This window comes from Onthophagus taurus, chromosome 1 (genome assembly GCF_036711975.1).
Source record: "Onthophagus taurus isolate NC chromosome 1, IU_Otau_3.0, whole genome shotgun sequence".
Classification (NCBI taxonomy): domain Eukaryota; kingdom Metazoa; phylum Arthropoda; class Insecta; order Coleoptera; family Scarabaeidae; genus Onthophagus; species Onthophagus taurus.
Genome location: NC_091966.1, coordinates 35,056,698 through 35,071,114, shown reverse-complemented (window position 1 = coordinate 35,071,114; position 14,417 = coordinate 35,056,698). Strand labels below are relative to the sequence as shown.

The following is a 14,417-nucleotide window of genomic DNA, read 5'->3' as shown; positions in this document are numbered from 1 at the left end:
ACTAAAACACAAACATTTTTTGAAAAATTAGCTTTAATTTATTACAATTAATTAATTAAAACGTTAAAAATAGAACAAAATTATTAATTAAATTATAATAATTCAATAAGTATCAATATTTATATCAATTTCTATTTATAAAATTTTAATTAAAACAAATTCACACCATATTTATATCACAATCAACTTTAAAACAACAAATAATTAAATTAAACATTATTTTGTTTTAAATTTCGCAAATTTCGTGAAAATTTTTTATGAATTTTCATATTATAAATACCACCCTAGATGCTAAAATTTCCCTGATAACCCACGGAGGTTACGTAAACTGTCAAAAAAATACAATTTCGATCGGTTTCGAAAAATTGCGTTAATGAAATAACACGTCGCCTCGAGCACTTTGCATCGCTGGGGGTTTTGCATGTTTTAAAACGATTTTATTATTTTTAATTAGAAAACTAACCGATAATTTACGAACCGATCCTTAGCCTTCAGGTCAACATGGCTGCGTCGGTAGGAAGGATTTGCGGTGCGGGTCTCTTAAAAACGAACAACGGTGTTGTTCTTAATCAAGTAAGTACTTTTAATAAGCAATTTGACGAAATATAAACTTAAATTTCAATAATATTTCAAGGTGAGTTTCCATAGAAACGCTATATGTTTAATAATTAATCTCAAAGTGCATATGGATATTTTTTTGATTACCCTCACTTACGTAATTTATCAAATAATCAAAATTTAACCGTGTTATTATTGGGAATATGCATTAGATTATTATTTAATTCGTAGTTTATTACATAATATATCTTAAATGTCATTAAATTGTTTTTAGATAAGCTCTTATTCTACTGCCAGGGAATGGACCAGAGGAAGAAAAGCTGTAAGAATGACTTCTTTTTTATTATAAAATGTAGATTTTTGAAATTTAACAAAAAAATCGTTTTTTTTGTAAATCTTTTAATAAATGCTTTTTTGTGAGGTTATGGAAAGTTTTGATGTTCATTAAGAGATGGCGTAAAATTGTTAGGTTATGGTAATTTTTGTGAAATAAACTTTCTTTTTAAGATATTTTGTACTTTTCTATGTATATTATTAAAATCTAGCGCCTATAATAAATATCAAAATTTTCTCAACAAAATACATTATTTTCATATCTTAAAAAATTCATATTTTAGCTCTTTGCAACAATTGGAGCTTTGGCTGGAGGGGCTGGTGCTTTAGCTTTTGCTTTAGACCAGTCGGTTCGCGCTTCTGATTTGGAATTGCATCCACCAAAGAATCCGTGGTATCACAACGGGCTTTTAAACAGTCTTGATCATGCCAGGTAAGTTTTTTCTTGCACACAATTACATTTTTATATAATTTAAATATTTTATAGCGTGAGAAGAGGTTATGAAGTGTACAAACAGGTGTGCGCAGCGTGTCATTCTATGAAATATATCGCGTATCGCGACCTCGTAGGTGTAACCCACACGGAAGACGAAGCTAAAGCGGAAGCTGAAGAAATCCAGGTAACTGATGGCCCGAATGAAGTTGGGGAAATGTTTAAACGACCCGGAAAACTCTCCGATTATTTCCCAAGTCCATATCCAAACGAAGAAGCTGCTCGTGCTGCCAATAATGGTGCTTTTCCACCAGATCTAAGTTATATCGTTCCAGCCCGTCATGGAGGTATATCAAATATATAATTTTAAATCTAAGCAAAAATAATCTCTATTTTTTAAATTAGGTGAAGATTACATCTTTGCTTTGTTAACGGGTTATTGTGACGCTCCAGCTGGAATCGTATTAAGAGAAGGTCAATATTATAATCCATATTTCCCCGGTGGAGCTATTTCTATGGCTCAAGCTTTGTATAATGAAGTGTTGGAGTATCAAGATGGAACACCAGCCACTGCCAGTCAATTGGCGAAAGACGTCGCAACATTTTTGAAATGGACGTCCGAGCCAGAACATGACGAACGTAAAAGAATGTTGATTAGAACGGCGGGAATCTTTACCATTCTTTTAGTGTTCACCTACTATTTGAAGAGGCATAAGTGGTCGGTGCTAAAATCACGTAAAATCGTTTTCAATCCGAAGAAGTAACGATTTTTATAGAATAATTTAGCCCAAGAAAAAAAACAAACCGCCAAGATAGTGTGAAAAGAGAAATGAATTATCGTTTTCTTTAAGTCAATTAAACATCCCTTTTTCTTTTTTTTTTGTACATAGTAGGTGAAGTTGAAGAGCGACACCAAGAGGCGACAGTTTTTTTTTAAATAATGATATGAGAGTAGTAGCAATTTATTATTTTACCTCATTTTTAATTTTAATTTATACATGATTTTTTTTTTTCGTTTTAAAATGGAATTTTAACATCTATGTCGATTATTGGGGGCTTAACACCTATTTGTTTAAATAAATTCTCAAATGTTTATAGATGTTTGTAATTTATTTCAAGTTTGTGTTCTTCTTTTGGCTCTACAACCCTTGGTGGGTTTTAGCGTCTACAACAACTTCACGCCATTCCCGTCTACTCCTAGCCACTCTCCTACAGTCTCTCACTCCCATTACCCTCAAGTCATCCTTAGAAATACCGCACACTACAGACTTTTGATCGGCCGATAATTTGTTGATCTGCTTAAATATATTTAATATTCCGATCTTAGCATCCAGTTTCTCGTTTGGGCTAAGAGTGCGGAGATAAAGCGCAGTTGGTGTTTTCATCAGTTTTAGTCTCTTCCAGAGCTTGCAGCAATGCCTTGTCTGCATCTTCGATAGCTGAACAATTTTTTAGCGTTCTTATTTTCTTACGTAGAGAGGTTGACATTGAAGTGGATGCAAGAGGTCCACTTTTGGTGTGGCCTTCAACATCATCATCAGCGCAAAGTAGTTCTATGTTGCTTTCTGTAGTACAATTATCACAGCATCACAATAAAAATAACATTTTATTGAAGCAAACATATTTGCGCCTCTTGTTGGCAGCTTGGACTGATTTTGTTTTTTTTTTAAACGAAAACAAGTCTGCAGGTTATTCCCAAGGTTTATATATTAAAGGTTGTCTAAGTTCCTATGCTGCAATACTTTGATTTTAGTTTGTGGGCGAGGGGCAAGAGCAGGAGTGTTTCGTGACGTAAGCGATCACGGATTGCGCACGCAACCTCATGGCCATGTGGTGCTCCATGCCTTTGTTTAATTTGAATTGCTTGGCGGTATTATTTTCCACATGTGACGTAATGCGCAGTATGATTGCGTACGAACCTAGACAACCTCTTATATATAAACCTTGGGTTATTCCAACGCTTTTGAACATCGTTACATGATATAAAACCACAGTGTAGTTGATAATATATGTAGATACCTATCTTCTCTTACAGATATTTGGAAACTGGATCTAGTTTGCAAACTTTGTCATTCCAATATGTTACTGGATCATCAACAATACGAAATATTGTAAAATTCAGGAACATTCAGGAACAACAACTTCACAAACTTCCAACCATAGTTTCCGTTTAATGATTACGTTCGAGTATTCCTTCATACTTTTTTTTATATAACTCTTCTTCACTTCAAAAAGATTCTCGATCAATTCGTTCGAAATCAGCGACATTGTAGGATGAGAAAGACAGATCGCAATACAAATCAAAGACAGCTACCTACCGGCTGAAAAGTCGCCGTGTGTGCACCTGTACATAGAAACTATACTCTGTTTTTAAACCAGGAGGAGTATTTTAAATTTGTCACCAGATTGACCTTGCACGTGATTGGTTGAATGCGAGGAAGGTTCACACATAGGCAATTTTGAATTTGAAGGTTAGGTAATTGATAATTCGACAATTTCGTGTCATTATTGTATATTTTGTGTTCTTAAACCCTTTTTTATTATATTTTGAAATAAATACACTCATAACTTTAATGTTAATTTGTATGTATAGTGTTGACGATAACAAACGAAAATAAATACAATAATAAGTAAATAAATAAATAATAATTATTAATTTAAATTTACCGCCAAAATATCTAGTGATTTTTTCCAGTGTAAATCTGACTTTCGCGGTTACTCCTCCTGGTTTAAAAACAGAGTATAGTTCTAGTGCAAGTGTTAATTCTAGTTTTAATTGTTATTCAGCGCTAAGTAGTATATTTTTAAGTTTCGGGTTTAGCCCTGTGTCTTCAGACGCTGAATGTTAGGTAAGGTTAGTTTTGTTTACAAACATTAATTATACCATGAAGTATTCTTTGGCAATTTGTAATGGCAATTATAGCGTGAAGTTTTCTTTTGTAATGTCAATTATAGCGCGAAGGAATGTTCGGTAAGGTTAGTTTTGTTTACAAACATTAATTATACCATGAAGTATTCTTTGGCAATTTGTAATGGCAATTATAGCGTGAAGTTTTCTTTTGTAATGTCAATTATAGCGTAAAGGAATGTGAGGTAAGGTTAGTTTTGTTTACAAACATTAATTATACCATGAAGTTTTCTTTGGCAATTAGTAATGGCAATTATAGCGTGAAGTTTTCTTTTGTAATGTTAATTATAGCGTGAAGGAATGTGAGGTAAGGTTAGTTTTGTTTACAAACATTAATTATACCATGAAGTTTTCTTTGGCAATTAGTAATGGCAATTATAGCGTGAAGTTTTCTTTTGTAATGTCAATTATAGCGTGAAGGAATGTTATGTAAGGTTAGTTTTGTTTACAAACATTAATTATACCTTGAAGTTTTCTTTGGCAATTATACTCTGTTTTTAAACCAGGAGGAGTATTTTAAATTTGTCACCAGATTGACCTTGCACGTGATTGGTTGAATGCGAGGAAGGTTCACACACAGGCAATTTTGAATTTGAAGGTTAGGTTATTGACAATTCGACAGTTTCGTGTCATTATTGTAAATTTTGTGTTCTTAAACCCTTCTTTATTATATTTTGAAATAAATACACTCATAACTTCAATGTTAATTTGTATGTTTAGTGTTGACGATAACAAACGAAAATAAATACAATAATAGCTTTGTTTGGTATCTTGCACTAACGTACACCAGTGCACACTTTTTCTTAAAAATAGTGTTTGGTAGACTGGTGCAAACAAGTGTAGATAGTGCCGCCGCGTTTGGTAAGCGATTGAGTTTTAAAAGTGCAGACACTTTTCGCACCGACTCGCCGGCAAGTGTAGGAAGTGTAGTGTAAGTCGACATAACCTTTAAGACGTATTTAGTTTTTTGAAAGTGTCAAAGTTAGATTTATTTAAACAAAAATAAAATATTGTAAGCTAGTAAAAACAATAAATAACAGTTTGATTTGTAGAAAACGTTCTATTCAATTAAAATTAAAAACCGAATAGGAAGTTCTCCGGTTAAATACAATGGCTAAAATTGAAAGACAGTTAAATGTAAAAATAATTTATGATGAAGGGGGAAAATATGTAAAAAGTGATGACGGTAGCCAAGTATTGGCACAAAACATAGAGAGTAAGTAAGATTTTTTAAACTGTACATCAGAATATTTGGGAACTACATCCTCAAAGTATTTATCGATGCAAGTTCTTTTATCTTTTTTACTTAAAAGTAAAAATACATTTTCTTCATCATCGCTGTCCAATTCTTCAAAAATCATATCATTGTCTTCACTTTCGGTGTCAGACTCTAATAGGGTCACTACAGGCAACATTTCCTTTTTTGATTTATTCATCTTGATTCTTTGATCAATAATAAATTATTCAACTTCCTACAGAAATAATAAAGATTACATGTCATAACCTATAACTGTCATAATAATCCGTTTTACCAAATACCTAAAATTGTTACACTTATGCACTTTGAAAATGTGTTGAAAACTGAGAGTAGTCAACTGCACTACACTTGCTACACTAGGAGTATTTATAGCAAGTGTACCAAACACAGCTAATAAGTAAATAAATAAATAATAATAATTATTAATTTAAATTTACCGCCAAAATATCTAGTGATATTTTCTGGTGATTTTTCCTAGTGTAAATCTGACTTTCGCGTTTACTCCTCCTGGTTTAAAAACAGAGTATAGTGATGTTTAAGCATTCGGCCGGTAGTTGGCAAACTACACAGAACAGTAGTATGGCAAACTACGAAGTTGAAAGAGAATCGAGTTGCTCATTAAACTTAACTATCGGTCGATTCAAGTCGTTTGAGAGTGCGCACTTATATTATATGCCCTAATGATAATTAAAAGACCGACCAAACTATCGGCCGATTAAGAGTCTGTAGTGTATGGTGTCTCTTAACGTCGTCCAACCATCTAGGTCTCCTTCTAGGTCTTTTCTCTGTTGGTTTTCATTCTGTAAGAATTTTTCACTTCTATCGTTTTCCATTTTTCTTATATGTCTCAGCCATCTAATTCGCTGAAATTTAACAAATCTGCTTATGTCTGCATCACTAACCAGGACATTGTATTCAAAATTCATTCGAGTTCTCCATCTTCCAACTTATTCTTGTACTGGACCAAATATCCTTCTCAGTATTCTTCTTTCGAACTTTTTTAGATCTTCATTTTTAGGGTTGGTCTCATTAAACTCTTATATATTCTCATTTTAGAGCTGTGACCTAGTATACTTGAACACATCAGTTTCTTGTTTGCGGAATAAGCTTTATTGCCCTTTCTTATTCTTGTCTTTATTTCATTACTTATTCTCGTTAACTAGTGATCCCAAGTATGTAAACTCATCCGTCGTCTTAAATCTACTTTCCCTGACTCCAAATTCCTACCCGACATTCCTTCCCCTTATTGACATCTTCATATATTCGGTTTTATTCTGGTTTATTAATAGTCCTACGTCTTTAATGTTGGATTTTAAATCAAGGAATGTCTCCGTTATTGCTACACCATTTCGCCCAATTATGACCATGTCATCCGCATATGCGACAATTTGTTTGCTTTTAGTTTTGTTAAGTTGTCCTTTGTGATATTTTCTGAGATAGCGGCGTGCAGTGTCAAGTTAAAAAGCAGAGCTGAGATTTCCTGCTACCGTCACCGCGGCTTTGGTTTACTTTAATGTAACCCATCAGGCTCTGTATTATTTTCCTGATTTAGCAATTCCTCAAAGTATTCTCTCCATCTGCTAAGAATATCATCTTCATGTAGTATAGGGCTGGGCAGAGGTGATCCCAATAGGAGCTTTATACAGGTTCAATATTTCTTTTGCGAGTCATGTCATATCTGAAACTTCAGAATATTTAGTTCTACTCATTAAATGCTGCAGCGCATGACCAAATTTGTGGAAAAGCAAAGAAACTTCATTGAAATATAATAAAGTTGGTTTATCTTGCGTGGGTCGTGTAAAATTAAAGCAGCTAAAGGATTAATATCATATAACGGGAGGCGAAAAAAAAAATTTTTGTGTGTTTCAAAAATATCATAATATTTAACATCTTTGTGCCAAGTTTGAATTTCATTTCGTTGACGAATCGTAATATTAAACAATCGTTCGCATAAATAAAAGTCCCAAAGTTCAATTCTTGAACCTTCAAATCCACTTTTTGATGCAAACTCGTAAAGATTGGCTAATTCGGCGTCTTGAGCTGCTTTAGCGCGTTCTAAAAGTGTGGATAACATATTTTTTATGTTCGTTACGCTTCCGGCCATTTTTGTTTCCATCGATATGTCAGCGAATGTTGAATAACCTTCTGCACGCTTTTGTTGCTATCCTTCTTCTGCTGCTATATTCTGTCCAGTTACATTTTGAGGTACCTGCCTCTCGCTTCGTCCTTCTCCTCAATCGACCGTCTGCACGCTTCAACGAACCACTCTTCGTTACGCAGTTCCCCAACGTCCGTTAACTGCTCTGCAGCCTTCAATATATTCTGCTTTATAGATCTCCAGTTCTGTCTGTATCATTTCCTGGAACCTCTTCTTATTATCCTCATCTTTTAGTTTATAGACATTCCACTTCTTGGGCTTATGCCCATTTTTCTTTTGCGCGTTACTTATCCTTTGTCTTAAAGTGCAAAGTACCAGGAAACGATCTGAACCGCAGTTTATTCCTCTATACGATCGAAGATCCTTGACAGTTTCAAGTTCTCTACCTCGTCAAAAATTTCTCAAATCGAAGTTGTCAGATTTTTGAAGATTATAATAACAGCACATCATTGTGTTATTGATTGCTTATCCTAAAAAGATTAAAAATCTTTTTTAGAAATTATTTACAAGAAAGATCTATATTTAAATTCTACATAAAAGTAATCACAACAAATAATAAATACAATTATATTTCATCTTTTAATTATAAAGAAAAAAATTACTCTTCAACAATTTTTTTAATTTTTTTTAAACCTAACGAACTAAGTAATGCTTTGGGTGATGGATCGCGCCCTCTAAACTTTCTAAAAAGTTCTCCCGGGTGACAACTTCCTCCCAAAGCTAAATAAGTCTCTCGAAATCTTTTTCCAACGTCTAAAACTTGATCTTCATTCTCTCGGACTTCATGGAACGCACTGTAAATATCGGCAGCAATAATTCTTGACCAAATATGCGAAAAATAAGCAGCGCCCCATTCTTCTATGAAAATCTGTGTGAACGAACAAGGATGGGAATCTAATTTTTCTAAAGGAAATGATCTATATTGGGGCCAAAGTTTTTTAACAATATCCAACCAAAAATCTTTTGTCGAATGGAACTCTATATCTAAAGCGGATAGATATAATTCTCTACACAAATCAATTCCCGCAGTGTGTTTCCGAATATTTGTTAAACTTTCGTGTATATGACTTGGAATTTTTTCTTCGGTTTTGTAATGACTACTTATTTCTTCTAAAGCCTTTTCATTGTATAACCAATGGGATAAAACGTGCCCACAAACTTCAACAGCATCCCATTCGATATTTGACGACCCAGAAACTTCAGAATATTTAGTTCTACTCATTAAATGCTGTAACGCATGACCAAATTTGTGGAAAAGCAAAGAAACTTCATTGAAATATAATAAAGTTGGTTTATCTTGCGTGGGTGGTGTAAAATTAAAAATTAAAGCAGCTAAAGGTTTAATATCGGCCACCGTGCTATGATTTTGTATTCCAACCATCCAACCGTTATTCGTCGTCCTTATTTTCTCCGATTCTCTCGCATACGGATCAAAATAAAATCCAGCAACGGGAGCCGAACTGTGTGTTTCAAAAATATCATAATATTTAACATCTTTGTGCCAAGTTTGAATTTCATTTCGTTGACGAATTGTAATATTAAATAATCGTTCGCATAAATTAAACATTCCTTTTAACACTTTTGGTAATGGAAAGTATTCTTGGATTTCTTGATCGGTGAAACAAAACTGCGAAATTCTTTGTTTTCTTCGCCAATACGGAACGTCCCAAAGTTCAATTCTTGAACCTTCAAATCCACTTTTTGATGCAAACTCGTAAAGGTTGGCTAATTCGGCGTCTTGAGCTGGTTTAGCGCGTTCTAAAAGTGTGGATAACATATTTTTTACGTTCGTTACGCTTCCGGCCATTTTTGTTTCCATTGACATATCGGCAAATGTTGAATAACCTAAAATTTTTGCTTGATCTCGTCTTAAAAATCTTATTTCTTCAATCTAAAAATTAAAAAAATTGTGAAATTGAATAAAATTAAATTAATTAATTTACTTGGGGACTAGTTTGTAATTCCGAATCTTTATAACCAGATCCTCTACTAACAATTGCTTGCCATACATTCCATCTTAATATTCTATCAGGACAATATTCCATGAAACTGGTTGAAATGTGTGGTTGTAAAGTAACAAACCAAGGTCCTTCAACAATTTGGGAAGGTGTTGATACCATTCCTTTTAATAATTCCTCAGGAAACCCTCGAATAATTTGGGGATCATTTATTTGATGGTTAAAAGCTTTCGTTGCGTGTTCATTTTTAATTTTAAATTTACTTTTCTCAGCCAAAATGTTATTTAAATTCGCGGTCAATTTAGCTCTTTCGCCATCATTTAAATCTAACCCATTTAATTTTCCTTCTAACGCAAACTTTTTAACCACCCTTAATTCCTCTTCAGACATATTTTTCGTGTCATTCAAAGTTTTTTTGACTGCATTATAAATAGTGGGGCTGTTGAATTTAACGGCTCTCGCACGTCTTGCGCGTTCGTGAATCGCTAGGTAACTTTTTGTGGGCATTAATGTACTGTTGCCTAAATAAAGGGTTTTCGAAAGCCCCCATGTCATGTCTAACGAGGATCCTGATTTTTCGATTGGTTCGAAGACATCTTTAAAAACATCGACATTTTCTTCCGATTCGACTTTTTCTTCAATTTGTTTTATATCAGACTCAAAGTCCAAAGTTTGTTTACCAATTGCTGCCATGCAGTTTTCGATTGTGATCTGACTAAACTCTGGGAGACCATTTTTTTGTAAAAGGGGATTTTTCTCTGGTAAATCTTCACCTATTTCAGGTACACTAAATTAAAAGAAAACGATAAATTATTATAAAAATTAGTTTTGTTTATTAGAGTTGGATATTTTAGAATTTTTTAGAAAAAAGGGGTTTTATTGGAATGAGATAACCTATAAATATTTTGTCGGCTTACTTACAGAACTATATATCCGTGTCTTCGGAAAGTTTTTTGGAAAGAAGTACGCCTTTGTAGGGCCCGCCGACAACACAAACTCAATGCCATAGTCGCAATTATAATTATTAAATGTTTATTTCGAATTAATTTAACTTAAATGGTAGCATGGCTTCATAACAATTTGACATTTTTAAGTCATGTGGTTTTTTTAAAACCTCGTTTAAGTTGGCAATGATTCTTAGCGGGAATATCAAAATTTAATTTATTTTGAATTTTATGATTAATAAATTGTTTATAAACACAAGTATTAGCATAAAATTAACGAGATGCGCACAAATAATTAATTATTTATTATTTCGAGATTGACGTTTGTTTAAAATTTTATTTAGGTTGGTAATAACTGGGGTAACCAAAAATATGCTCAAAAAATGGTAGTTTAAGCGCTTAAAAAATGTTCTATGAAAGTCAAAATATACTGGTTAAGTATGAAAATATGCTTAATAAAAAATTGAAATTAAAATATGGATATCTTTTAAATCTACAAAGTGAATGAAAAATGATATAAAAACTAAAAGAGAATTAGAAAATAAAACAGAAACAGATTTAGCTTTAATTTTGATTACAATATCTGTTTGCTCGTAAAACGTTCTTATACATTGAGAACAGCATTTCATATAAAAAAAATATTGTACATAACTTCAAAAGTAGTCAAAAACGCCATTTTTCTTGTACATAACCTCAGATATCTCAAAATCCTGATGAGATGGTGCAATTTTGAGTTCGGATTATGATTCTACGTGGAAAATTGGCTCGGAAATTACTCTCAGCTGACCGACAACAAAATCTTGCAGATCTGTGTTATTAAAACTTAAACCCATCGCTATGAATCTAAGACTAAATATAATCATACACTCAACAACTGGATATTAAAGTTATAGTGGATACTGGAATGAATCAGTATAGATACTGCATCCAATAACTGGATATTGGAATAATCCATTAGATATTAGGACTAATCGCTACGTTCTGGTTCTAATGACTACGAAAACTCCGTCTAGCTTCGTCTAGCACAATGTAGGTTCTTGGAGTTGTTATCCGTAAATTAAAATACTCTGAAGGTCTTTTATTGGCTTTCTATTAATTAAGGTAGAACTGATGATAACATAACTACGATTTTAAGGACGACGAACTTATAATTAATGCGAAGAAAACGATGAAAACGACGAACAATAATGTAAGTAACTTAAAATACTTTGACTTTTGATTTGAATTGAATTGATGAGTGACGAACACTCCCGAATTTAGCGCCCGCTAACTATTTATGCCCTCGGCCACTCACGCGTTTCTATCCCTACTTTAATAAATCTTAAAGTCACGTATGGTACGCTCAAAGTCGCCTCTGCATAGTTGAAGACCATAAATAAAGGTATGGTTGAAGACTGTGTAGCGTTAACATATTCATAATCAAACATGAGAAAATAAACAAAAAAAAAACAACTTATCGCTATGAGAAAGTAATTATAATGGGATTCATAACAACATACTACTATGAGAAAACAATGTCACGCCAATGACTTATGTGTTTTGCTATAACATTTTAATCGTATTCTCTGTAGGATTAATAAAATACGACGAAATACAGGGGTTCGTAACAATTCCAACAATCTCAATGCTGGAATTATCTAAATGATATTACGATCATCTACAATAGATAATGACGATTTAATCACTATGAATACTACATTTAACAACTAGGTAATGAAATTGTTCACTAAATACTGGAATCAACTACTAGATTCTGGTTGTAGTCACTTTGAAAACTATGTATATCTAACACCTGTATATTGGAACGAATCGCTATAGACACTTCATCCAACTAATAGATACTGGAATCAGCCTCCAAATACTAGACCTAATTATTACATTCTGGTTTTAGTTATTATAAAAAGTCTATCTAACTCTGGATATTAGAACCAATCTCTAATTATACTTAATTATTCGTGGGATGGTGGAATAGCCCACAATTTATCACTACAAATACTACACCCACGATTTTTATAACCCGAAAATGTTATTACAAGAGGCTGAAAGAATCAACCCCATAATACTTTGCATTAAAACTTTTTAATACGTCTACATTTTTCTATTTAAAAACTTGATTTAAATAGTGGGATTCAATACGCAACTTTTTTGTCTCTTGACATTTTCTCCTAAAATTGTTAGTTTGATCACAAAAAAATAAAATAATATACAGGCTCAACCATATTCCATTCCTTGATACAGGAATCATCCACTATAGATACAAAAATCAATAACTGAACACTGAAATTAACAACTAATACTTAAAATATTCAATATCCATGGTGTCCAAAGTATTCAAAATCCGATAAAGCGTGTTTTCTTCCACGGTCATAACTCGTTGGCGACTGTAATTGAGTAGCAACGACTTAAATTGACTTGCTGACGCATTTTCTGCTTTTCTCATCTCACGACACAAAGTCTAAAAAGTAAACGTATCTCTAAAATGAATACGTTGGTGCTCATTCAAGACGATCTTGTAAGCAAGCCCTACAACAGTGTGAAAAACCCAATATAACCAATCAGCTGGTTTAACTTAGCATTAAAATTAGGAAAACTGTACTGTTAATTTACTACGCTAGATATATCTTGCCCATCACGGAATAGAGCCATGTGAAGGTTCTATTACTTCCAGTTTGAAGGAAACGGCAAAGGTGTAGTAGGGATGCTGGTGTCACAAATTTGATGACAGCTGAGAAAACTTGTATTGATCTTGGCAGCAATAATTTCATCTCTGCATCTAAAATTCAAAGTAATTTTAGATTCAGTTATTCTGTGTTATAGGCGCAAATTTAAATGCGAATGCTTTACTGAGGTTATTTCTGTGGATTCTTTACTTAAACATGTAGAAATATCTTTCAAAATAGAAAAACCATGATTTTTTGAAATAATCATAGCCATTTTTTTCTTTACTAACATAGCAGCTTCACGGTTTATGCCATTAATTAAGTCCTGAGCTTGAACCTGTGTAGAAAGCGGAAGTCCTGCTGTTTCCAATGTTTTTATTGATGCGGTAAGGAAGCCATAATTTGATGCAATGAAAATCAAGTTTGATTTTATTGTATTGAAATTTTGATTGACGCAGCGTCCTCTTCATCTAATGCATCAAACACATTCCCAATTATTTCTAAGTTAGTGGCATAGTAGTTTGCCGCTTCAATCGATGTTCCGCAGCGAGTAGTTACCGGTTGTGGAGGAAAAGCAAGACAAAGCGCTATTTCGTTAAAAATTGCTACTCATGATTGCACTTTTAAAAATACTTTTTTCACATTAGCGATAAGCCGGTCGACGTTACTGTATATACCTCGTATTTGCTCACAAACTCTATGAAGTCCGTGTACAAAACAAGTTAAGTGTGTCACTTTTGAATAAAACGCATCAAAATTCGTAGTTTGAAACAAATTTCTGTCTAGTCCATTCTTTTCTCGGACGTATGAAAAAAAATATCGGTTTGCATATTTTTCGTTGCCTGAGTAATAACATTTAACGCAAATTTAAATTTAAACGTTTTATTTAACAATTCAGATTTAACCCACTAATTAAATAAATATCGTTATAGGTAGTTGGAGATAAAATAATTTTATAATAAAACGGATAAATTATTTCTTGGTAATTAACAGAAACCATCCAATTTATGTCTGAGTAATTTTCTTCGATTCTTTTTCTTGCATAATCAGCGATTAACCAAATATCAGTTTTGTAATATTTATATCCATCTCTTAAAGTGTTCATAATCAATTCTTCCATTTCTTTTGGCATTTCCACTTCGTGTATTAAAAATTCAATTTCTAAATTTTCTTCCTAAAAAACACGATTTCTTACAAATTGTGTAAT

The 14,417-nt window shown here is 32.9% G+C and overlaps 2 protein-coding genes across 2 annotated transcripts; one reads left to right on the top strand and one right to left on the bottom strand.

Annotated features, from left to right (window-relative positions):
• Positions 1-287: 287 nt before the first annotated feature.
• LOC111425809 (Cytochrome c1) lies at positions 288-2,417 on the top strand. Its single transcript, XM_023060069.2, has 5 exons — positions 288-573; positions 833-880; positions 1,176-1,324; positions 1,379-1,671; positions 1,730-2,417. Exons 1-5 carry the CDS (start codon positions 502-504, stop codon positions 2,086-2,088), a joined length of 921 nt encoding a protein of 306 aa, XP_022915837.1. The 5' UTR covers positions 288-501; the 3' UTR covers positions 2,089-2,417.
• A 5,732-nt stretch (positions 2,418-8,149) lies between these two features.
• Positions 8,150-10,706, bottom strand: LOC111425771 (uncharacterized). Its single transcript, XM_023060010.2, has 3 exons — positions 10,528-10,706; positions 9,592-10,393; positions 8,150-9,539 (listed from the first exon to the last, which is right to left on the bottom strand). The coding sequence occupies exons 1-3, from the start codon at positions 10,611-10,613 to the stop codon at positions 8,247-8,249; spliced, it is 2,181 nt and encodes a 726-aa protein (XP_022915778.2). The 5' UTR covers positions 10,614-10,706; the 3' UTR covers positions 8,150-8,246.
• Between the last annotated feature and the right edge of the window lie 3,711 nt (positions 10,707-14,417).

What these genes read in the sequence shown, in the direction of transcription:
- LOC111425809 (XM_023060069.2), top strand. Translation starts at nt 502, where the DNA reads ATGGCTGCGTCGGTAGGAAGGATTTGCGGTGCGGGTCTCTTAAAAACG. An exon ending in AACAGTCTTGATCATGCCAG is followed by an intron (nt 1,325 to 1,378) that starts GTAAGTTTTTTC and finishes AATATTTTATAG; the next exon opens with CGTGAGAAGAGGTTATGAAG. An exon ending in CGTTCCAGCCCGTCATGGAG is followed by an intron (nt 1,672 to 1,729) that starts GTATATCAAATA and finishes TTTTTAAATTAG; the next exon opens with GTGAAGATTACATCTTTGCT.
- LOC111425771 (XM_023060010.2), bottom strand. Translation starts at nt 10,613, where the DNA reads ATGGCATTGAGTTTGTGTTGTCGGCGGGCCCTACAAAGGCGTACTTCT. An exon ending in AGACACGGATATATAGTTCT is followed by an intron (nt 10,394 to 10,527) that starts GTAAGTAAGCCG and finishes CTTTTAATTTAG; the next exon opens with TGTACCTGAAATAGGTGAAG. An exon ending in AATTACAAACTAGTCCCCAA is followed by an intron (nt 9,540 to 9,591) that starts GTAAATTAATTA and finishes TTTAATTTTTAG; the next exon opens with ATTGAAGAAATAAGATTTTT.